Source organism: Sus scrofa, chromosome 7 (genome assembly GCF_000003025.6).
Source record: "Sus scrofa isolate TJ Tabasco breed Duroc chromosome 7, Sscrofa11.1, whole genome shotgun sequence".
In the NCBI taxonomy this organism is placed as follows: Eukaryota; Metazoa; Chordata; class Mammalia; order Artiodactyla; family Suidae; genus Sus; species Sus scrofa.
The window spans coordinates 95,114,079-95,139,314 of record NC_010449.5 but is presented as its reverse complement, the minus strand read 5'-3'; the positions used below and the strand labels follow the sequence as shown (position 1 = coordinate 95,139,314).

Sequence of the window (25,236 nt, the reverse complement as noted above, 5' to 3'; positions counted from 1 at the left end):
GAAAGGGAAAGAAAAGGGCAACATGACTTCAAAAGCAATGCAATCTCATGTAGTTTTTACCCCTTGGCAACAGATACCCTAGTTGTTTGCTTTTGAAATTAAGAAAAGAGAATGCAAAACTCTTCCACAAATTCAGTACGTTAAGTCAATAAGAACAAAATAATAGTAGGTCTCTTATGGAAAAGAGACTAAAAGTAGAAAGGTGAGCCCCAAGAAAAAATGAAGCAGGGAAGGATGCATAAGGTAGGGGTAGAGAAGCTCAAAGGCAGTAACACCAGAGACCCAAGTTAACAGCAAATGAATTATTAGTTAACACTGGGAGCAACAACCAGAGAAGCTTCTAAAATAGGAAGAGTGCAGCCTCTGGGATACTTTAAAACAACATGACAGGCAGAGTTCCCATTGTGGCTCAGTGGGTTAAGAACCCGACTAGTATCCACAAGGATGTGGGTTCGATCCCTGGCCTCGCTTAGTGGGTTAAGGAGCCGGCACTGCCATGAGCTGTGGCAAAGTTTGCAGATGAGGCTCAGATCCGGCATTGCTGTGGCTGTGGTGTAGGCTGGCAGCTACAGCTCCAATTCAACCCTGACTTGGGAACTATCACATGCCACAGGTGCGGCCCTCAAAACAAACAAAAAAAAACATGACAGACTTGTAACTATTTGTGAGTCACTTAGCGACAAGATCTAATCTTTGGTCTGCAGATTTTTTTCACCCGACTCTACCTATCCTCATACACTTTTAGAACCCAAACGTGCAGTTAACTCAGGCCTCAACCCTGGTTAGTGTCTCAAGCAGATTCCAATAAAGTGTAAAACCATGGAGTAGGGTCCAACACGCTCCTCTCTCATCTTGAATGATCTCATGCTTGCTTCGCCTGCCCTGACTGATATCCACGAATGAGTGAAGTGTGTCTGCATGACTCCAGCCAATCTCCCTCAGCACGTTAAGATACGGATTTCAGGGCCTCACCCCAAGACTCTGATTTGGGAGCTTGGGTGGGGTGGGGGACATGAGAACGTGCACTTCTAACTTGCTTCCAGGTGATGCTGTGGCCCTGACTCAAACCCTGGAAACCATCGTTCCAAAGCTACATCTGACTGCCCATATTTTACATTTTCCAACAAGAAGTACCTGGATATACTATTGTTATTCAAAACCCTGGGTCAAAATAGAAATAATTAGCCATGTGAAAAGAAAGTAAATTGCATAGCCTATTAATATAAAAATCTTTCTTGCATGTTTTAGGAAACAGCTATGCTGCTTTTAGCATAATGTGTATATTGCACAAAAGAGAATTCTATAGGAAAAAAGCTTGGTAACATCAAAGGAGAGAATAATAATTACAGCATATAGTTTTTGAAGCACTTTCCTTTCTCTACAAATTAAATTACTACCATTATTTCCCTGAGAGGCATTTAATAGATATGGTTGTTTTTCCCCCTTTTTAAGGCCACACCCGCGGCATATGGAAGTTCCCGGGCTAGGGGTTGAATTGGAGCTGCAGCTGCCAGCCTACACCACAGCCACAGCAACACCAGATTGGAGCCACACCTGCAAACTACACTGCAGCTTGGGGCAACACTGGATGCTTCACCTGCTGAGCAAGGCCAGGGATCCAACTCACATCCTTACAGATACTAGTTGGGTTCTTAACCCCCTGAACCACAGTGCGAATGCTACATTTAATGTTTTTGCACTAGATGATACATATTTTGAAGGCAGAGATTTATCTTTGTATATCTAACAATGCCAGAATACAAGTGCAGTCCCAGGAAAACACCTGTTGCACAGAGGGATTCTCTTTATGTATTTACGCAGCACATTACATAGTTAATTTCTTTATCTTGCTTTAGTCTGTCTCCCTCTGTTTATTTTTATTTTTTTGTCTTTTTAGGGCTGCACCCGCAGCATATGGAGGTTCCCAGGCTAGGGGTCCAATCAGAGCTGTGGCCGCTGGCCTACACCACAGCTCACAGCAACACCGGATCCTTAACCCACTGAGTAAGGCCAGGGATCGAACCTGAAACCTCATGGTTCCTAGTCGGATTCGTTTCTGCTGCGCCATGATGGGAATGCCTCCCTCTGTTTAAATGTAAGCTCCATGAGGGCTGAAATTTTTGTCTGTTTTGTTCAGACTATATTCTCCCTACTATTGTAGGCATTCAATATTTGATGAAAGAAATTGTCAGATGAATGACAAATTAGCCACCCATTTTAAATGTAAAGGAGAGTTATGCATGAATATTGTATATTTTACTCATATTGTATTTAAAACTGGATGTTGATTTTTGCCAGAAATAATGGCATGGATGTTGCCAGAAATAATTAAGTCGACAGAGTATGCCTCTGTTTACAAGTGTATTTCAAAAGTATGATTGCTTAATTATCCATAGACCCTGATTATTTTTTTTAGCTATGACCACACCCCCTGATTTTGGTTTTATCTGTGAACATGACAGCTGACACTAGCTCCCAGGTGTGAAATGCCAGCACACTTTTGTTCACTAATGGTTATGATCAAGGACAGCCTCACCTAACAACGGATTAGATTTGGAAACTACGGTAAAAGCAAAAACAAACGGCTAATTCTTTGATAGTTCTTCCTTCTTCAGTGTGCACAATTCACAGCATGAAGAATAGTGAGCAGTTTAGTACACTTGGCTTCTAATTGGATAGTCACAGGAGGAGTACCCAGGAGCTTTAAAAATACACATTCTTAGGCCCTAATTCTAGAAATTTTAACTTGAGAGAGTTAGGGTGGTGCCTGGGTTGTGTATTTTGGCAAAATCCCTTCCACGTGTGCACACCTATTGAAAACGGCTCGAATCTAGTTGAATTATCATATTGTTATGATTTCATCAAAATCCAACTTCACACAGTCAATACCAAGATGGGGAAGACATCCAAGCAGAGTTTAGGCAGCCATGGACTTTGGCTGCCTGCAGGTGTCGATGTAGATAATGATTCTTCAGCTCATGTCCCATCTCCTAGGGCCCTAGGAATGTGTACTTTAACAAACCCCCAAAGGATTCTCACATTCCCTAGAGCTTAAGAATTACTGCATTAGTCCCTCAACTCTTTCCACTCCACAATGGGAATGGGGTGTCACCTCCTTCCTCTGTGGCCCCTCCCCAGACACAACTGTGTGTATGTGGGGGGCTGGTCCTTGAAGGTGACAACTCTGCAGGCCTTGAACCACATAGAGATACATGCACCCACACACTTCCCCTAAGAATCTCCAAAGTGGCTTAAGTTAAAAGACAACTTAAATGAAGTTGTCAGCTTCCTATTTTCAAAGAGGAACTTGTGGCTGTTTCATTATCCTCGAGATTTTGTGTTAATTCAATATGCTGCAATTCAGTTTTACCCATGGCAAATTACATCTCTCCCCAGGAATTGTGTAAGAAGGTAATCAGCCACTAATATATAAGAAAAAGAAAAGAGCAATAGATATGTTGGGAAGTGACAAGTGCAGTATCTGATACTTTTCTTGCTGTATTAAAAAGTGAGTTTAGCCTTGTGAATAGAAAAGAAAAGAAAACAACCCTTTGATTCATTTGGTCATTCTGGGACATGAATTTTGTTTCTTTTAAAAATTTTAAAAACTGAAGTATAGTTAATTTACAATGTTGTGCTAGTTTCAAGTATTCAGCAAAGTGATTCATAGCTAGATACTGGAGTACAGTTAGATAAACAATACAAGATACTGAGTATAATTCCCTGTGTTATATAGTAGATCCTTGTTGCTTATCTAATTTATATACCATAGTGTGTATCTCTTAATACCAAACTCCTAATTTATCTCCTCCCCTTCTGCCTCCACCCCTGCCCCCTACTATCCCTTCAGTAGCTATAGGTTTGTTTTCTATGTTTGTGAGTCTATTTCTGTTTTGTAAAGAAGTTCATTTGTCTGTGTTTTGGTATCAGGGTGATGGTGGCCTCACAGAATGCACCTCAAAATATAAGGTAAATGCTAATAGGCATAAAAGGAGAAATTGACAATAACACAATAATGGCGGGAGGTCTTTAACACCCCACTTACATGAATGGACAGATCATCCAGACAGAATATCAATAAGCAAATACAGGTCTTAAATAACATATTAGACCAGATGAACTTAATTAGAGCATTCCATCCAAAAGCAGAATACACATTCTTTTCAAGTACACATGAAACCGTCTCCAGGACAGATCACATGCTGGGACACAAAGCAAGCCTCGCCAGCCTTGGCAAATTTCCAAAAAGTGAAATCATCTCAAGCATCTTTTCTGACCACAATGCTATGAGCCTAGAAATCAATTACAAGAAGAAAACTGCAAAAAACGCCACAAACATGTGGAGGCTAAATAATATGCTACCAAACAACCAATGAAAATACTTAGAGACAGATGAAAATGAAAACATGATAATCTAAAACCTCTGGGAAGCAGCAGAAGCACTTCTAAGAGAGAAATTTATAGCAATACAATCTTACCTCAGGAAAAAAAAAAAAAAAAAAAAAACCTCAAATAAACAACCTAATGTTACAACTAAAGCAACCAAAGAGAGAAGAACAAATAAAACTCAAAGTTAATAAAAGGAAAGAAATCCAAAGAAGAAACAAACGAAACAGAGATGAAGAAATCAATAGAAAAGATCAATGAAACTAAAAGCTGGTTTTTTGAGAAGATAAATAAAGCTGATATACCTTTAGCCAGATTCTTCAAGAAAAAAAGGGAGAGGGCTCAAGTCAATAAAATTAGAAATGAAAAAAAAAGTTACAACCAACACAGAGAAATACAAAGGATCATGAGATACTACTACAAGCCAATAAAATGGACAACCAAGAAGAAATGGACAAATTCTTAGAAAGGTACACTCTCCCAAGATTGAGCCAGTAAGAAATAGAAAATATGGACAAACCGATTACCAGTACTGAAACTGAATCAGTAATTTAACCACCACCCCACCAGCAAAAGTCCAGGATCATAGTCCTGGCTTCACAGGTGAATTCTACCAAATATTTAAAGACTTTAGATACATCTACTCTTCTAAAACTGCTCCAGAAAATTGCAGAGGAAGAGTCACTTCCAAACTCATTCTATATATTCTTTTACAGATTCTTTTTCATTATAGTTATTATAAGATACTGAATACAGTTGCCTATGCTATATGGTAAGTCCTTTGTTTTTTTAAAATCTGTTTTATATATAGTAGTGTGTATGTGTTAATCCCAAATTCCAAACTTATCCATCCCCCTTCCTTTTCCTTTGGTAACCATAAGATTGTTCTCTGTCTGTGGGTCTGTTTCTGTTTTGTACATAAATTCATTTGTATCTTTTTTTAGATTCCACAAATAAGTGATTATCATATGATATTTGTTTTTGTCTGACTTACTTCCCTTAGTATGATAATCTCTAGGTCCCCCCATGTTGCTGCAAATGCCATTATTTCACTTTTTTATGGCTGAGTACTATTCCATTGTGCATATATACCACACCACACCACATCTTCTTTATCCATTCTTATTAGTGGACACTGAGGTTGCTTCCATGTCTTGGCTATTGTAAATAGTGCTGCAGTGAACCCTGAGGTACACAGGACATGAATTTAAAAAGGAAGACAGGACACACACATACATATGCATGATTCATCCTATGAAAAGAGGATGAATCATGGCTCAGAGGCAACGAACCTAATATCCATGAGGATGAGGATAATCCCTGGCCTTGCTCACAGGGCTGAGGATCTGGCATTGTGGTGAGCTGTGGTGCAGGTTGCAGATGCGGCTCAGCTCTGGCGTTGCTGTGGCTGTTGTGTGGGCCAGCAGCGGCAGCTCTGATTCGACCCTTAGCCTGGGAACTTCTATATGTCGCAGGCCCAACACTAACAAACAAACAAACAAACAAACAAAAAAAAAAAAAAAAAAAAAAGAGAAGAGGCAATGGGGCATCTGAGAATCTGGGATGATCTGAATCTGTCCAAAGGACTCCTCCTGACCTGTTGCTCAAATGAAACCATGAACCAAATGCGCTGCTAACTGGTTATTTTACATTCCTGAGCATGGGAAAAACTTTATAGGAGAAGATTCTAGATGACCAGTCTCCAAAAAGGGCGGTAGTCACAACAGGTGTGACACTGTAGAAGAGGAGCTAAATCTGCTTGTCAAACCTGCAAAGGGACAACCCCACGGGGCAGGCAGCTGATCGTTAGGAGTCAAAGCCCAGTTGCCAAAGCTATGAGGGCCTGGGAAACCGTTCTGCAATTTCTGTATCATCCATGAGGTCAGCATCTTTTATGGAAAACATCTGCCAGCCATGTTCTGGGCTGCTAAGAGCTACTGGAGGAAACACTCAGAGTCACCTGCTATTCAGGTACGGCACAGAAGGACAGATTTTAGATAGACTGGGATGGTATTTTCAGGGGGTGAGAGAGCAGCAGTCAGTCACCTGTCAAATGGCTGTGCCAAAATCTGTGCAAAGGCTGAATGCTGGCTTGATACCAAGGGGAGAGAGGGCACTGGTTGGGTTTCCTGTGATTATTTGTACAGATAGCAAATGAGCCTCTGGGTGACAGATACTGTGGAGGATAATGATTAAGAAGGACTCCTCCCACTGTATTCAGCATGAGCCAATTCTGTCCAGTATTGGCTCTACAATTTAGGAGACACTAACTAATTCTAAAGGACCCAGGGTGGGGGGAGGGGGGAGAGGTGAGGTAGGAATGATAAAGCTGGCAAAGGGGCTATCCAAGTGACTGCATTAAACACAACTATTCACTTATAAGAGGGAGATATTTAATACATACAAGGGCACACTAATACATACAGCATCAGGACATGAATGGCTAGGCCTCCCAGCAGAAGGGACCTCAGGGGTCATTGTGGACCTCAAGCTGAATCAGTCTGATCTAGTTAACTGTCAGCTACCAAGATAACAATGAATGTTATCATCCTATGAGGCACAGCTAAAAGAGTGTCATGTCTAGATGTGGCATTTTAAAAGGATTAAAAAAACAAAGCAGGAAACTAGAGAAGCCAAGTTTCTTGGGAGATACAAGTTTGTTGAAGGAAAAGTAACTAAATAACCACACGAAGTGACAGAGAACTTAAAAGAGGAAATCACAGAAACCTTTTAGTCCTAAAAGGACCTTTACAGTTTGTAATACATTTCATAACTTTTTTTTTTTTTCTCAATGAATACACACAAAACAACTATTTAGTCATTAGTCAGGTATCCTTCGATCACAGATAAGGGACAAGCTTGGTGAAATGACGGGACAGGCCAAAGGCCACATGGCTGGTCAACAGTAGAACTGACACTTGACCTTGGATCTTAGGATCCAAATCTATTTTCCCTACATTTCACTCTTGTCATGCCTGGAAGTTTAGGGCTGTTACTATATAATTATGTTCAAATTGCCTCTTGTTGGTATCTATAGATTTCGGAACCTTAGAATTCAAAAACTTCAGTCTTTAGAAAAGATTTAGCTCAGAAAAAACACTTACTCTCTCTTACTTATAGATGAAAGCTGCAGTTAGAGGAATTTCAGATAAGCAGATATGGGACAAAATTTTGAAGAGGGTGGGGACTTAGGTATTGAGATTACTCAGCAAGACTATGGAATCTATCTTCTTGAGGATATTCTTTCTTTTCTTTTAGCAACTGTGAACGTTTTCATCTTAATAGCGTAATAGCATGGTTTAAATATGACAAGGAATTCTGTCCTTGCAGAATTCCTGTTGGTCTCCTGATATAATGGCATTTGGAGAACTTGGGCTTTCCTGTCGCCTGGATGAATGCATTGGTTGCTTCACAGAACCAAGTAATGATAAACTTTTTGTTGGTGAGCTCTGCATTGAGCAATCTGACAGCTGTGGCCCAACAGAGCTCTTATTTTCTCAGTGTTGAAACTTCAACCATAGTTGTTCTGTTTTCCAGTCTTTGAGGTGAGCTGAACATCACCAAAGTTCTGGGTAAAATAATCACCCCTTTTCTTAAGGCGGAAGAAATGGAAATGGGGCCAAGATAGCTCCAGCCAGATGAGCTGGAGGTTTGCAGTATAAAAGCAAAATAAAACAGAACCCTGAATGTTCACGGTGTGCAGGACCACAAAGCAAAATTACCCATGAAAATGATTCATAAAGACGTGACAAGCGGAGCCAAGCACAGGTTGGTGAGAAGTCCAGGGAGTGTTAGAAGCTTCACTTTAAAGTCTGAATTAGTTCATAAAACTGAGAAAATTAACAGTTTCACCCTAAGAAGAAAATGTGGAAGAGAGGCAATTAATTGTTAATAATTTAAAAAGATGCCAGGCAGAAGAGATTTAAGAGAGAAACAGAGAAAGACAATGGAACAGTTTCTAAACAAAGAAGGAAGGTATATTTTTCACCCAGGGTGCCAAAAAGGGCAGAGAACAAAATTTAAACTCACAAGTTTTAACCCACACACAGAGGCACTCAAGCGTAGACAGTCCAGTATGCTAAAGGAGCCCGAGGCATCCTTTATGATCCATGTAAGCAGAACACAAGAAGTCCTTCTTTACTCCTGGCTCTCAAGAAACATACAGCTTTCTTGGCATGAAAAGTTAACTTACTAGGTCAACTAGAAAAAGCACATTCATGAAATGGAACGCTGGGCAGGCATCTTTCCTGGCCTTTAATCACCCTCTGTAGTGAATGTTAGACACTGAGCAACTTAAATCCAGATACTGATTGATGTTTGTATATAAGCTCTGAGAAAGTCTTTCCCTGTTATATTCTGCAGATTTATAAAACCCCACATGGAAGAGACTTTATTGAGGACTCATGTCATACAAGGATTTTATGTACACTCTTATACATACACTTAGATATAAAAGCACTTTGCTCTGTGCAGCAAATATGGACACATCTACACAATAATTTTGAAATTAGTTTCAAAGTTTTCTTTCTTTCTTTCTTTCTTTTTTTTTTTTTAGGGCCACACCCATGGTATATGGAAGTTTCCAGGCTAGGGGCCCATGCCACAGCCACAGCAACACCAGATCTGGACTGCGTCTGCAACCGACACTGCAGCTCACAGCAATACTGGATCCTTAACCCACTGAGTGAGGCCAGGGATCAAACCCACATCCTCATGGATACTATTTGGGATTGTTACCACTGAGCCATGATGGGAAATCCTTAAGTGTAGTTTTCTTTTTTTTTTTTTTTTTTTTTTGTCTTTTGTCTTTTGTTGTTGTTGTTGCTATTTCTTGGGCCGCTCCCGCGGCATATGGAGGTTCCCAGGCTAGGGGTTGAATCGGAGCTGTAGCCACCGGCCTACGCCAGAGCCACAGCAATGCGGGATCCGAGCCGCGTCTGCAACCTACACCACAGCTCACGGCAACGCCGGATCGTTAACCCACTGAGCAAGGGCAGGGACCGAACCCGCAACCTCATGGTTCCTAGTCGGATTCGTTAACCACTGCGCCACGACGGGAACTCCAAGTGTAGTTTTCTAGAGGAGTCAGGAGTTGAGGATTTATGCAATTTTCAAACTGGTTTATTAGGAGGAGGTAAGCCATTAGACAGAAAGCGGGAACATGAAGGAAGAAGTTATTCCTATTTGTTCTCCACAATGTACTGAGCACCTGTAATGTGGGCTATGGCGCTCCAGTCTGTTATGCCCATGGTGGCACATACTACGCACAGGTGCTCAGGATGAACACACTGGGTGAGAAAAAATCCTCTTGCACTGGAGGGCAGGAAAAGTGTGTATGTGCTCACATCAGTGGGTACTAATTGGCACCAGGCTCTAAAGGGGCCTCCAGGAAGCAAGAAGCAGCAGCAGAAGGGTGGTAACAGGAGTGGGTACAGAAGTCTGGGAGCTCGAACAGGTCAGGTGAGGATGCTGCAGAAGTGATGTGTGTGTGTAAGCAGGGCTCGTAGCTTTATAATGCATGGTCTGAATCTGGTTCTATCAGCAATGCCACTGGGCAGCACTTCCGTATACTGAGAAAGGCTTTGGTCACCACGCAAACTGGCACCGCCTACTTCCCAGGCCAGAACTCGAAGGAAAAAAAAAAAAAAAATGAACCCAACTGGTAAGAGTATGTTAAAATTGGATGTGTGTACATATATAACAGAATCACTTTTTTTGTACAGCAAAATGATCGCAACCTTGTAAATCACCTATACTTCAATAAAACTTAAAAAAAAAATGAAGAAACATTGGAAGTATCTTCACCTCTCCATGCTCACCACAAATCAATTTTTTGAGTGGTTTAAGACCTGAAAGTGAAACAGCTATCGCCAAATAAATAAGTAAATGAAATATAGATAAAATCTCTCCCTGAACTTCCAAGCTTCACAGGAAAATATGTATATATTCTGGGGCGTAACACTTGAGAGCAATGAATAGACTTTTTAATTGTAGAAAGCTTTTAGTGTGTGTGGCTCCTCTTAATGACATCCGAACATAAAAACCCTATGTAATTACTAACCTACATGAAGGCAGTTCTCCTGGGGGGGTGGGGGGTGGGGGGAGGAAGACCTGCACAATCATCGGCAGGGAGACTGGAGGACAGAGGGAGTAGGAACACAACCCAGGCAGAAATACGCAGTGGAACTTAATCACTGTAATTTAGATTCTGTCACCAAGTCCCAGGTACAAGCTCTTTTATGCATTGTCAAGAGATCTCCACAACTTAATTGCTGTTCCTGTCTTCTGAGGACACAAACACTCTAATTTACAGTGATTTTAGCTTCTCTAGCAATGTGCATTTGGTGGCTAAGTCCCCCTTTCCTCCAGGAAAGGAAGTCTGCTAAAGCTCTGATTATCCAGCTCACTCTGCCAAGATCAACAGACTGAAGTCACAAAGCCTCCCCATTTACCAGAGTCGCGAACGAATGTGACTCAACCTATCAGTGGGTGGGAAGCCCTGCCATCCTCCCCGAAAGGCCACATTCTTTCCCGGCAACTTTGGTTTTCAACAGAAGGGTTATTTCTAAATGATGATTCAAATGATTTCTGCATGGTCAGTCGGAAGCAGAAAATGTGGATAATCCTTTGAGGCTCTCAGGCAGCCCCAGTCAGCACATTCAGATGATGCAAGGCCAGGTGGTGACTTTCCGCGGGGGACTTCGTAGATCCCCTGGGATTTGCTAAGATTTGTCAGATGTCACAGCCCACGTTTTGTGCCTTGGCTTCAGAGGCCCAGCCCTTTTCAACTTTGCTCCATGGTGATGACAGTCTAGACAAGACCTCTGTAACGTTCCTCTGCCATCAAATCAGACCAGAGATATATTCCCAGGTGGGGTGTCATTTCAAAAAAAGATATCCTCCTTTCAAAATGAAGAACTGAAAACCAAGATCTAAGCAGCAAGGTAAACCTAAAAACCCCAGAGGAACTATTCTGACCTGACAACTGTTCTGAGTCAATGCACAGGCCACGCTTAATGAAGTGGTGGGCGGGCCAGGAACAGCAAGCCAGGGGCGTAACTCTGCATCAAGTGATTCCATGTCTATATTACATTATTATGGTATTTAATGCCCAGCTTTCTGTTCTACTTTTCTAAATATCTCCATCCACTTGAATCAAACATTCTATTTTCTGAATTGTGGAAAGGAAACTGGATGCCTGGTACTCAAGAATCCCAGGATGACTTTCCCCGTTGCCCTTCCGCTTGAGGGTCATGCAGTTTCCAGACCTGTCGCAATCACTTTTTATTACTACAACGTTATACAAAAGATAAACTCAGAAAATGCTTCATACCGTCTGGCCAACCTGAAGTTGTTAAGGATGGGAAGCTTGAGAATCTTATCAGCACCGATACAGACAGTGGGAGGCGTGAATATTTAACTGATCAAATTAAACCCATCCAAATTAACTCAAGGATGTCTTCTCTCATTATCTGGGCTTTACTGCCAGATTATGTGCCTGGATTCCCATCTGAAAAGTAAAACTAAATTCAACTTTGGGGCATGATAATGAAAAGGGGCCAGGAAGACGGCAAGGTTGGATGTTGCCACACGAGCTGATCAATGACTGGCAACGGTAAGAGGTAAAAGGAGAAACCACCACAGAGATCGACGGGTCCCAAAAGATGGTTCTGGAACATTTCTTCCCTAAAGGGAAGAATCTTGTCATGTTTTGGACGGTAGGCTCAAATCCAAAAGAGGAAATGAAAAATAGTATTTATTTTGCTATCAGCAGGATCTCCAAGGATACGAGGGAATGTGTACTTTTCTATTCTGAAAGGTAGATGGGCTGGTCTAATTTTAGCCACGCTTTCCTGTTGGACACCCCTCTCCCTCAGCCCCTGCAACACTTCACTGTCAGGAGCCAATTACTGAAAACGAATGACTGTGCAAACACTGGGTAAGTGATGCTTTCTGACAGAGAGGCGGTGCAGCGGTTCGGTATCATACACGATGGCATGTAAGTCTTGGGAAAGACCCCCTTCCTTTAAAATTATGATTGCGATTTTCTACTAATGTCTTCAAGAGACTGTCCCACTCTACATTCTCCATTGCTAGCTGGAAGCCACCTTATGAAATTCTTCTCTCATTCTGGTATGCAGTTAGGAATCTTTTCATAAAATCAAAGGCAGCCGCAAAGCACAAATCTGCAGACTTCTCTCACCGTTTAAAATGATGCATTAGGAATAAAGGATTTGGGTGGTAAATAAAAGGCATGGAGTATGTAAAAGTAACTGTCACTGCGTGAAAATCCCCCTTCTTCCTATACTCTTGAGCAAAGGGAGGTGGGATGAGGCCAGGAGCGGCACAGCAAAGGGCAGTTACCTTGTGTGGGAAGCAGCATCATTGATACTGAACGTGCTGTTCTCCCTGGTCAGAGGGTTCGAGCCGGCCTGGCTCTTGGTGTGGATGTCCAGGCTCAGGGAGGACTCCGTTTTCCGGTCCATGCCGTGGCTCTCTGACTCTAAAGTCCGATCTGCCAGGGAGATGACTTCACTGGAGCTGTGCCACAGGGGAGCCACCTTCTCCTTGCCTGGCCCCGAGCGTGGCGACGACGTGGCCGCCCCGAGGGAGGCCGTGCTGCCGTGGCTGGGGCCGTAGGAGGTGGTGTCGATGCCGCTGTCCGCCGAGGTGCCCTGCAGGTAGTTGTAGCCGTTGAGCTCGGACTCGGCGCGGTCCCCGTCATACCACTTCTCATCGCTGTGGGCACTCGAGGCGTTGCTGGAGAGGGTATTGCTGCTGGAGTGGCTCGAGTAGTGGCTGTCAGACTGCAAGGGAAGCAGGGTAAGGGCTCAAATGCAGTCTCTGCCTCTCGAACGCCAGGAGAAAATCATGGGGAACGACCCTGTGACATGTGTCTAGTTTCGGGGTTCCCAAGGCTCAAAAATTCCCGTGATGACAAGACAAAGTAGGGCAGGAGGGACCTGGAAAAATCTATTCAGAAGATTCCGTGGCAGAGGTCGCTGGGAGATTTTTTTTTTTTTTTTAGAATCCATTTTACATTACTTGGCTTATGCTAAAGTATCAATAGTACTGAGGTGATTTTAATCTGAAAAATAACCTAAACTGTCATTAAAGTCTTGAATGTCCTAGTCTTAAAATAGATGTGATACCGCTAAGGGCTTATAAATAGAATAACCCTACTGATCAGAGTAAATAGAAGGCAGAATATAAGACTTTTTCCTAAAGACATCTTTTCTTTCCCCAATTAGCTTCTGTTTAGGACACAGCTTTTTTCTTTTTCTTTTTTCTTTTTTATTACTCAAACGAATTTATCACATCTGTAGTTGAGTAACGATCATAATACAGCTTTCTAAGGAGTGCTTAGAGGTAAAATTTACACAGAAATGCCAAGACAATTCAATGGGGGAAAACAGTCTTTTTAACAAATGCTGTTGGGATAACTAGATATCCAAATGTCAAAAAAGAATGAAGTTGGGTCCTTACCACATAAACAAGAAATCAAAAGATCCAAGACCTAAGTGTTAGAGCTAAAACTATAAAACTCTTAGAATTAAAGAGGGATACATCTTCATGAATGTGGATTATGAAATGGCCCCTTAGATACGACACCAAAAGCACAAAAATGAAAAGGAAGAAAAAATTGGACTCTATCAAAGTTTAAAATGTTTGTGCTTCAAATAACCCAATAAAAAATGGGCATGAGATTTGAACAGTCATTTATCCAAAGATGTACAAATGGTTGATGAGCACATGAAAAGATGCTCAATATCATTAGGGACATGCAAATTAGTCATTAGAAATATGCAAATCAAACCCACAATGAAATAACACTTCGCTCACAATAGGATGCTATAATTAAAAAGACAGACAGGAGTTCTTTGGTGGCCTAGTAGGTTAAGGATCTGGCACTGTCACTGCTGTGGCTTGAGTTCAATCACTGCCTCAGGAATTTCTGTATGCCATGGCTGCAGCCCAAAAAAAAAAAAAAAAAATGCAGGCATTCCTACTAGGGCTCAGAAGGTTAAGGACCTGGTATGTGTCCATGAGGATGGGGGCTCTATCCTTGGCCTCACTCAGTGGGTTAAGGATCTGCCGTTGCTGCAAGTTGTAGTACAGGTCACTGATGTGGCTCAGATCCCGTGCTGCTGTGGTTGTGGTGTGGTGCAGGCCGGCAGCTGCAGCTCTGATCTGACCCCTAGCCTGGGAACTTCCATATGCCTCAGGTGTAGCTGTTCAAAAAAGGCGGTGGGAGACAATAAGGCTAGTGGGCATTGATGGTAAGAATGTAAAACAGGGCAGCCAATGTGGGAACACAGAGGCAATTCAACTCAAGCAAAATGGAAACCTATTTTCACACAAAAACTTCTACATGTATTTTAAAGTAGCATTAGTCACAACAGCCAAAAGGTAGAGGGCAACCCACATGTCCATCAACTGATCAATGGATAAAAAAACGTGGTACATCCACAGAATGGCTTAGTATTCAGTCATAAAAGGATATGAAGTACTCATCCATGCTGTACCATGGATGAACCTTGAAGACACGCCAAGGCAAGGAAGCCAGATACAAAAGGTCACATATTCTATGACTCCATTCACATAAAATGTCAGATGGGCACATCCACAGTGATGGGAAGTAGATTCGTGGTTATGAAGGACTTGGGGTAAGATGAAAGAGTTGGGGTGACTCCCTAAGAGTACAGAATTTCTTTTTGGGGTGATGGAAATGTCCTGGAGTTAGATGGTGGTGCTGGTTGCACAACTTTGTGAATATACTAAACACCACCACATTATGATATGTGAATACACGGTATGTGAATCATATCTCAAAAAAGTGTGGACAGAACCCTTGCTGCCCGGTGGCTTAGCTGCTCAGAAAGAACATTTTATAGCTTCCCAAAGAGATACGATTTCAAAAGATATCTGAATAAAGGAATACTTAAGTTGGAGGCTGGAAGTCCAGATGCTTGGTGGAGAGTCCACAGGAGGAGAGACGTGCGTCTTGGGGCTGAAGAAGGGGCATGCTCTTTGCAGGCTGCAGGGCGAGGCAGGAGAAGGGCAGGCCTGCCTCACCTCAAAGCGAGAGCTCTCCCTCCCTTGAAAAAGGGTCTGTCCCCATTACTTTGCAGGTGCTTCTCTAGTGTTTCTCAATAACAACTTTTGCATAAGGCCATCATTTATTTTTGGTAGGGCAGAACTTTTTAGGGCTGGACTCGGGCTGTGGAATTTGCTAGCCCCGGGCCACAGGTGGCTCTGTTCAATGTGGCTGGTCTGCATTCAGATGGGCTGAGAGTGTGAGGTATGTGATAGATGTATATGGAACTATAACCCAACCACATCTGGAAGTTTGTGTTCTTGCCAAATTTTTAAAAAGGAAGAAGAAACAGGTGAAATTAAGGATATATTTTATCTCACCCAATCCATCCGAAATATTATTTGACTATGCAATCAACTGAAGCATTGTTAATGAGGGAGGGGAAAGGGACAGCCAGACGAGGACGAGGTACCACTTGCAACTGCAGCTGGGACAGCATCCCATTCCCATCAGTGAATCTCTCCCACAGCCTAGGGAGGGAGGCTTGCTCACGAACATGGGTGTTCTCTTTTTAAGCTTCCATATTCATTTTACTAAAGCAAAACTTGTATGAGCCTTCTCATTAAAGTTCTAAGTATCTTATAAATTAGTGAATATGAAATACAGTATTTCCTCATTCTCTAGAATGACATAAATGTAAATATACATTTTCGTCAACAGACAGACCAAGGAAATCAACTGCATTTAAAAAGGGAGGAAACAATAGCGTCTTATTCCCAATTCTACCTGTAAGGGATAAGGACTCGTGGAGAACTACGGTGAAAGGACAAAAATGTGTGCAGCCCTGGAAGATAAGAGAAGCAGAAGGGAACACGGTCGGGAAGCTGTCTGTCTCCTTGACTGATGCTCCAACCCTACATATCTCATGCCTACAACTGTGTAAGCAAATAGAATCTGTATCTAGCATATTTCTATTCCAAACATTAGGATTGTTTGTGATGGGATCAGATGGCCTTCCATCCGAGTCTGTGTGGAGAGCAGGTGCATATCACTGAGGAATTCCATTTTATCTCAAAGCAAGCTTAAGGACGTGGGCAGTAGAAATTGCAGGGCCGTGGCAGCCATGCCCACCTTCTACCAGGACGACTGCCTCTCTGAGCATGTGCAGGAAAGAGAGAGCAGGCTGGTACCATTTTCACATTGCAGGGAAGGTACATCATTAGGCATCTCACATTTTTATAATTTTGAAATTGACTTACATGCCCTTGTTTGTTTGGAGACAAATGAACCACTGGATCCTGACGTATTAATCTCCCACTGGGGCTCTCTCGGAAAGCTGGCAGTACCTTTGATACTGCTGGGAGGTGGCACGTTGGCTCTGGAATACAGCACAGGACATTATGGTGCAGGCACTAGACAGATCCCAGCACATGTTGACAAATCAAGACGGCTTGCCATTGCACCTCTGAGTTCATTGGCCAGCAAACTCTGAATTTCAGCAAGAAGCTTGTTGAGAGTTTACACAAGAGACAGCATGTCAAAAACTAAGTGGCTGATGGATAAAGCTTGCAGCTGGTGACAGTGTGTCACATCATACACATTAGCATAGCCAGGTATCACCAAACCAAAGGCCATGAACAATGCGGCAAAGTTAGGAATCAACTTCTGGCTTGGGGGGAAACGTCTCGGATATATGGATTAAATTTATGAAATTCATTCATTGCCAAGTGTAGCTAACCTCGCTTGGTCTACATTACCTAGACAGGCATGGATGCAATCACGTGTTACTTACCATGACACTTTGGAAATATTTTACCTGTATATTCATGCTGCTCGAGGACAAAAGAATTGAAATCCTGAGGTCCTCTATAACTGTAAGCTAAGCACAACAGAAAAGACACACAGCAACTAGTTTACTTAAAACAATTGCTTCCTTTTGGACTCCGCTGGCGTTCAAGATGGGGTTCCAAAGGTGAAAGGTAAGCGATTTGGCCTCTTTAACATCCTTAAAAGCTTTCGGCAACAGTTCTGCACTTCTGCAACACCCTTCCTAACACGTACAGGACGACTGGGTGGCATCCTCTTTGACTCTGACTCTCAATCATGTCCAAACGCAGAGAGGCAGAAAAACAAACCCCACTGAGATGACTGAGCCAATTAAGCAAGCTATGCTCTGTCTCCACTGGGCATCAGTTTATCACACGCTGATAGACAGAGACAGGTGGGCCTGGCTAACGAACACGATTCTGCTCAACATTTTCAATCAGTGACCAGAAGGTCACTGGAGAATGGTGTTCTTACAAATTAGAGTGTAGGAAGGTCAGCCTTTTGTATACTCAATATAGTGTACTGAGGAATGAGAACATAGCAATTATTTTTCTTGATTTCTCCCCAGTGTGGCTTCTGCCAGTGAAGCCCCAGATCCCTTCTGAAGTGTCAGTTAGAAAAGGCTGAGTTATTCCTCTGGAATCCTGGAATATCAACAACTATAAAAATTTATGTGAACATTTTATTTAAAGCCTTGGGTTTTGGATGGAGAAAAGCTACCACTTGGTTAAAAAAAAAAAAAAAAAAAAAAAGAGGCTTCTCTGGGAAGCTCTAGGTGTTACCTTGCATTTTAAAGAAAAGGTATACTTAACTAAAGGATGAATAAATGTGTTAAAAAGACTGACCAGTATTAATTTCAGAGTCTTATCTATGAAACATGGAATGACACTAAACTAAAGTGGATGCAAGGGGAGAAAGACGAGAGGAAGGTTTATGTGAAAGAATGACACTAGGTCTAGGATGACCCTTGTAATCACCCTTTCCAGTCCCAAGATGCCACTGCCTTCCCTGTGCGACTTCACCTGAGTGGGAAGTGTGACACTGAGAGTGCACAAAGGACTCGCTGGCAGCTTTGTTCAAAGCCTGTACCAGGAGCCAAAAAAAGCTGCTAAAGTCATGCTGAAGAAGGGATCCTTTTCACATGTGTCGTTGCCATCTCAACAGGATCAAAACATATGGGATTAAAAACATTCTGTCAAGAGCAGAACAGTGGATAGGAATATGCCCAGGTTTTCTGGGGGGTAGGGGTGGGAATGACAGATGGCTTCAATAACGAGGCACATCTCACTGAAGTGATGGGACAAAGCCTATCTTCAGAAGCTAAGAATTACATTTCTCTTCCTCAACTCCTGTCTTACCTGAATGCATCCCCACTCCCTTCTATGACCATAGGTTTTTCCTTTTTTTTTTTCTTTTTCTTTCTGTTGACCTTCTCCTCTCCTTGAGCAGCTTGGAGCCCCAGCTTGGCCCCAGGCACAGAAACATGGGCACAATCATTCAAACAGAACAAAACGATGCATTTGCAGGGAAGATAAAATGATGGGGTCTTTTTTCCAGCCCTGAAATTTACTTCTCTTAATCCCACTTTGATGGGAAAGTTACTAGAGAGAAGATAAAGGGAAAATCCCTAACAGTCCAGATTCAAGTCCCTGATGTATCAACCGTGTAGCTACTATGTATCCTTGGTGCTACCAGGTTGAAACTTAATCTTGTTTTGTGGCAAATTTTTACTGTATCAACTATTGTTTTGGTGCCACTGTACAATTGCACAGAGAGAAAGAGAAAGAAAGGACTAAATGCCAGAAAGCCAAATGAAGGCTTGCTCATGCAAATCTTTCCCTTCCAGCTGTTTCATACTAAGACATTTCCTTAGCTGACAGCTTAATAGCAGAATAGGGGGGAAAAGCACATAAAGGGAGGAAAAAGATCCTAACCAAGCTATAGATGTGACTAAACAGCAACTATATCTCTTTCCCATTTTGTGCATAGTTTTTACTTTTGTAAAACTCAACATTAAGAATACCCACTAATCTCCCAGGACACTTATATTAGGCAAAAACAAACGGGGCAGGAAGGAGATACTTCAGACACATGCAGCTTGGTACTCTGGCATTTTAACTTTAGTGCTGAAAATAATCTCCATGTTCCTTCTGTTTTTAAAGTTGGGGTCACTTAGAATCTTTCAACTCCTCTCAGATCTTAACTGCTGCTTTCACTGACACATAAGCTCACTGAGACTTAATGCTCATTCCCACGTATGACCCAGGGCTATATTACAGAACAGGATGCTCTGGAGACATCATCCAGAGGTAGCCAAAGTCACCTTGGTATAAAAGCAACTTGCTTTTTGTAGAAATGAGTTACTTACCCATCTGGTCGGCAATGCTATCCTCACTTCTTTGCCAGCTGGGTGTGGATTTCCCACTGCCGCCGATATCTGACTGGGTGTTCTGCCTGTCGATGGAGGCTGGGGACCTGCGGCTTATTCCAAACCTGTGGCGAGTTCCCCAAACAAAGGCAGAGACAACATCAGGGACCTCACCCATAAGGGAAGGGAGTCCTGGGTGCAGTGAACTATAAACTCTGATGACAGGTACTCCGAGAGTTTGCCTTACATGTCTGCACTTGCGTGCTCATCCTCATGCCTGTGGACACGGAGGCTGGAACCGTGTCTAAGTTATGGTCAGTATATGTCCCTCTGTTCAGAAAGGTATGTATCCTAAGTATATAAATTGAAAACAAGGGCAGGAGCCATCAGAACGGAGCCCACCTAAGATACATACAGTAAGAGACCAAAATCTTCTGGCCCTCGTGTCGCTAAGCTCAGACTGTCACTCACAGCCAAAAGGAAAATGCCACCATCCCACGGTTCCAAGTATATCGTCCAACTGGCTCATCCCAGAGGTTTCTCTTAACTTGGTAATCTGTTAAATCACTAAGCCACTCATTCTTGCAACAAATATTATCTAAGCACTTACTCTAAGGTCTGAAAGACAAACACTGCTATCGTTTACATCACATAGGGACCATTTTCAAAATGTATACTTTTTAGGAGTTCCCGTCATGGCGCAGCGAAAACGAATCTGACTAGGAACCATGAGGTTGCGGGTTCGCTCCCTGGCCTCGCTCTGAGGGTTGAGAATCCAGTATTGCCATGAGCTGTGAGGTAGGTCCAGACACGGCTTGGATCTAGTGTTGCTGTGGCTCTGGTGTAGGCCAGCGGCTATAGCTTTGATTAGACCCCTTGCCTGGGAACTTCTATATGCTGTGGGTGCAGCCCTAAAAAGACAAAAAGACTAAAAAAGAAAAAAAAAAGTATACCTTTTAAATCTCCTTTGGGAGAGCAACTGGAGAGTAGGTAAACTGGTAAATATAAAGGCATATGTCTATTTCTGGAAAGAAATTTAGCTATTTAATGAGCTTGTTTTAATTTTCCCTGTATAAAATAATAATATAATCTTAATTAAAGCATATATCTTTATTTTAGTATTCTCGGCAAGGTAAATACTCACCAAGCCTGTGAAAAAGAGCCAGAGTATAAAATTCAAAGATTCATGTGGAACTTTACAGATTTGGTTAATAATGAACTTATGAGTAATCTATAGAATAAAACACAGAACAGGGCCTGACAGATGCATGTACAGGTGTCTTATTTGGTACAAACTGATAAATGCATGAGAGGAACTACTAACTGCTGTGTTGGAAGATCTGGAGCCAAGTTCACTTCTCCTCCAAGGTCACTCAACTGCTGTCTTCCCGTCTTTATTTGTAAAATGGCAACTCTATTATATGAATCGGGGAGAAAATCTATATAAAAGTAATTGCAAAGTATGGAAGGCTATAAAATATTTTAGTAAAGCTCCTATTAGAACAATGCCCTTGTTACTTTCTGCACTAAAGATAGTCATTTACAAACTCAACTCTTAAGTGTCACTAAACAAAGTTACTTCCAATATTAAAAACAAAAACCTTGATTTATGAAAACTTCACTGAAAGTGCTCATTTAAAAAAAGATATAGGATTCACTAACTATGATCTTTGCCATTTCCTCCCTAAGTGGGGTCCTTGTTTAGGTAAGAAGAGTGAATATACTCAAACTGGCCCCATGATCCTATTCTTTATATTTTTGAGTTAATTAATTACTGAGATAGTTAATTTATAATGTTTATGATCCTATCCTTTTTTTTTTTTTTTTTTTTTTTTTTTTTTTTTTAGGGCCACACCTGTGGCATATAGCAATTCCCAGGCTAGGGGTTGAATTGGAACGCAGCTGCTGACCTATGCCATAGCCACAGCCACTTGGGATTCAAGCCACATCTGTGACCTATGCCTCCGCTTCCGGCAACACTGGATCCTTAACTCACTGAGCAAGGTCAGGGATCGAACCTATATCCTCATGGATACTAGTCGGGTTCTTAACCCTCTGAGCTGCAACGGGAACGCCTATGATCCTATTCTAAATGTGCACTAAATTAAGGCCTTTTCAAGAAGGTACAGAGATAAAAGTAAGAAATGGAGGAGAATCTTGCTTTTACTTTTTGGTAGCAGTGGAAACCAAAGACAACTCTAAACCTCTAAATTTAAAACCTAATGCCTTTTGGGCTGTCAGGTTTTAAATAAATGATTAAGTAAATGAACACCATTCCTATCCAGTGAACTTTCAGTTTCAGTTCTCACACGCGCCCCGCCTTTACTGAGGCCCAGGGCACCAGGGCTATGAAGAGACCATCCTTGAGGAGCTCGGACAAAACCTGTTCCCGGGAGGTCACTGCTGGCTCAGCAGGCCAAGGATCCGGTGTGGTCACTGCAGCAGCTCAGGTCAGTGCTGCGGTGTGTGGTTTGATTTCTGGCCCAAGAACTCCTGCATGTTGTGGGTGGGCCCAAGTTAAAAAAAAAAATTCTCATTTTACATTGAGGCTCTTTCTGAAGAGCTTAACTGTCCCTTTGTTTAGAAGAGCACTTTAGCAGCCAGGGTTTAGAGCCGAAGGCGTTCTTAAGGAATCGTTTGGCTGCCACATGGAACGCTTTCAGGGACCAAGAACTTTCATGAGCCAGTCCGCTGCTCTCCAGAGCAGGCTGACAGCTTTGAGATACATTCCTCCTCATGGGCTGGAAACTTCTCCTCTGCAATTTTCATTTACTGATCTCCATGGACTCACAATTAAACCCCTTGCCTGGGAGGGCTGGGAGACAGCCCCCGGGGCCTCCTCGCCTCCCCGATGCTCACCCTCAGGCTGTATGGTGAGCATTGCTTACGTTTCTCCCACCATGACCTCCAACTTCTCCCCTGCCCAGTCCATCCCTGCCTCTGGACATGCCTTGCCTCATCCACATTCCTGAGTCTATGGCCCTAGGCTGGCAGGAGAGATCCTATGTCTTTTCATCAGTGTTGCCTTTTTTTTTTTTTTTTTAGGGCCACAAGTGTGGCATATGAAGTTCCTGGGCTAGGGGGCTGAATTGGAGCTGCAGCTGCCAGCCTACACTGTAGCTCACAGCAACGCCGGATCCTTAACTCACTGAGTGAGGCCAGGGATCAAACCTGCATCCTCATGGATACTGGTCAGGTTTGTTACCACTGAGCCACAACAGGAATTCCATCAGCATTGCTTTTATTTATTTTTGGGTCTTTTTGCCATTTCTTGGGCCGCTCCCATGGCATATTCTCAGGCTAGGTGTCCAATCGGAGCTGTAGCCGCCGGCCTATGCCAAAGCCAAAGCAATGCAGGATCCGAGCTGCGTCTGCAACCTACACCACAGCTTACGGCAATGCCGGATCCTTAACCCACTGAGCAAGGTCAGGGATCGAACCCTCAACCTCATGGTTCCTAGTCGGATTCGTTAACCACCGCGCCACGACAGGAACTCCTTTCAGTGTTGCTTTTTAACTCTGTCATCCACACCTAAACTTGTGCATGTGCCTTTTCCCCTGCACTCAAATGGAGCAGGCTGCATTAACCAGCCTGAGAAATGACACCTCGAGGCTGACCTGGATGGTCTCGCCATTCTGACCCCAGGGTGTGGGCAGCACCTGACACACATGACACATGCTGAGCCCACTGGAGCACAGGGAGGGTAACAAGGGGGCGGATTACATGCAGCCCCCTTGTGTGTGTGTGGACCTAGGGTTACTACCTCATGCTGTGGAGCTTTTTCAAGTTTAACGTTCATGGGTTTGCATGCCGACTCTATATACGCCTGCTTCACTGTCGCCATCACCTATTTATTTCTACTGGCCTAAGTTGTAGACGAGATGCAACAGTCGTTCCCATGGTAAGTGTTAAGTTTAGTACCAAACCGCCCCATGAGCAACACATGTGAACCAGACAGTAAACCCCAATGCCTCTTGAATCACAGATACAGACAAAAATTGCTTGGGATCTAAAGGAAAACACTGTATCAGCATCTTCTTGTAAAGGCTCACTGCAGGTAAAAACCGTGTTATCCACTATAGCAAATAATCACCAGGTAACCTTAAAAGCAATGGGGAACCCTCAGTGCCACCTGTGGCAGGTTTAGTATAACACACCAAGTCAAATAACTACCACCTCGTGAAACAAAAATAATGTGGAATGAACACTGGAACCAACATTGGAACCATGTCTCTAACCTTCCTATTCATCAAAAATTAACATTTCAAATTCCATTTGGTATACATTGAGAGTAGGTACCAAAATGTACAGAAGCAGCAACGATGTTTGTTGTTTTTAGCTCATTTATATTTTACTGCTATACTAACACTGAAGTTGCAGTTAATTCTTATTTCTGAAGTCAAACCAGGCCATATAAAATTCATGAATTAAAACAAGAAATAGGGAGTTCCCACTGTGGCGCAGCGGAAACTAACCTGACTAGTATATGAGGATAAGGGTTCAATCCCTGGTCTCGCTCAGTGAGTGGGGATCCGGTGTTGTCATGAGCTATGGTATAGATTACAGACTCAGCTCAGATCCCGTGTTGCTGTGGCTGTGGTTTAGGCCAGCAGACCCTAGCCTGGGAACGTCCATATGCCACGGATGCAGCCCTTAAAGAAAGCAAAATAAATAAATAAATAAAATAAGAAATAATGAGTTGGGCTTGTGATGTGGGATAATAATAACACTTACCTCATAAATCCTTTTGCAGGAGCTCATAAATAAGAGCTAATTTTTTTTCTAATTGTCACTGAAGTGATTAAAATAAGAAATGTGCATTTTAGATAGGCTACCAAGGGGATCCCAGGGGAGATGGGGAGGTAGGGAGGGAAGTATATGTTACAGTGGATTTTACTACTTACTTTCTGCTAACACGAACACTTAGCAGAAACATGAACAAAATTATACTTAATAGCTGTAAAAACCAACAAAATACTATAGGACTACAAAAATACCCATTATGAGGTGTTCTCATAAGCATAATTATTTTGCAACATGGTAAAATCTCAAGAAGGTAAACAACCCATGTATATTTGTTAAAAATAATCTGGGGAAAACTTGGAATAGAAACATTAATTTTTTGGATTTCCCATGGTGGCTCAGCGGTAATGAACCCAACTAGCATCCGTGAGGACACAGGTTCAATTCTCTGGCCTGGCTCAGTGGGTTAAGGATCTCTTTGCTGTGGCTGTGGCATAGGCCAGCAGCTGCAGGTCTGATTCCACCCCTAGCCTGAGAACATCCACATGCCGCATGGGTGGTTCTAATAAGCAACAAAAACAACAAAAACAAAACAAAAAAAGAATGAAAGATCAATTTTTTCAACACCCCATTTTTGAATTTCAAATGGTTTCAAGTTCTTCCTCAAGTTCGCCAGAGGTACCTCCGCAGGAAGTCTGTGATGGTTTTTTAATTTTTTCTCTGAGCAAAGCTGGCTTCTGTGAGTCCTGTGATGTGTTGCTGCTAATTACTTTCCAGCTTCAGACATTCCAATTCTTTTCCCTCTCAGCCTCTAAAACCATGTACATGTAAGCTTTTTACTTTGTGAGTTTTGTCAGAAACAAATAGTTACTT

The 25,236-nt window shown here is 42.5% G+C and overlaps 1 protein-coding gene across 42 annotated transcripts in view; it reads right to left on the bottom strand.

Annotated features, from left to right (window-relative positions):
* The window catches only part of SIPA1L1 (signal induced proliferation associated 1 like 1), a 378,935-nt gene that overhangs the window by 29,414 nt on the left and 324,285 nt on the right, over positions 1–25,236 (bottom strand). For 22 of the 42 annotated variants that reach the window (XM_013989146.2, XM_021099444.1, XM_021099457.1 and 19 more), the window contains 3 exons: positions 19,620–19,744; positions 16,684–16,802; positions 12,751–13,193 (listed from right to left, as the gene is read on the bottom strand). In XM_013989146.2, coding sequence (XP_013844600.1) covers positions 12,751–13,193; positions 16,684–16,802; positions 19,620–19,744 — 687 coding nt within the window. Of the gene's footprint in view, positions 1–12,750; positions 13,194–16,683; positions 16,803–17,240; positions 17,304–19,619; positions 19,745–25,236 lie in introns of all 42 variants that reach the window. The other 20 variants (XM_021099427.1, XM_021099431.1, XM_013989140.2 and 17 more) reach the window with 1 other exon arrangement.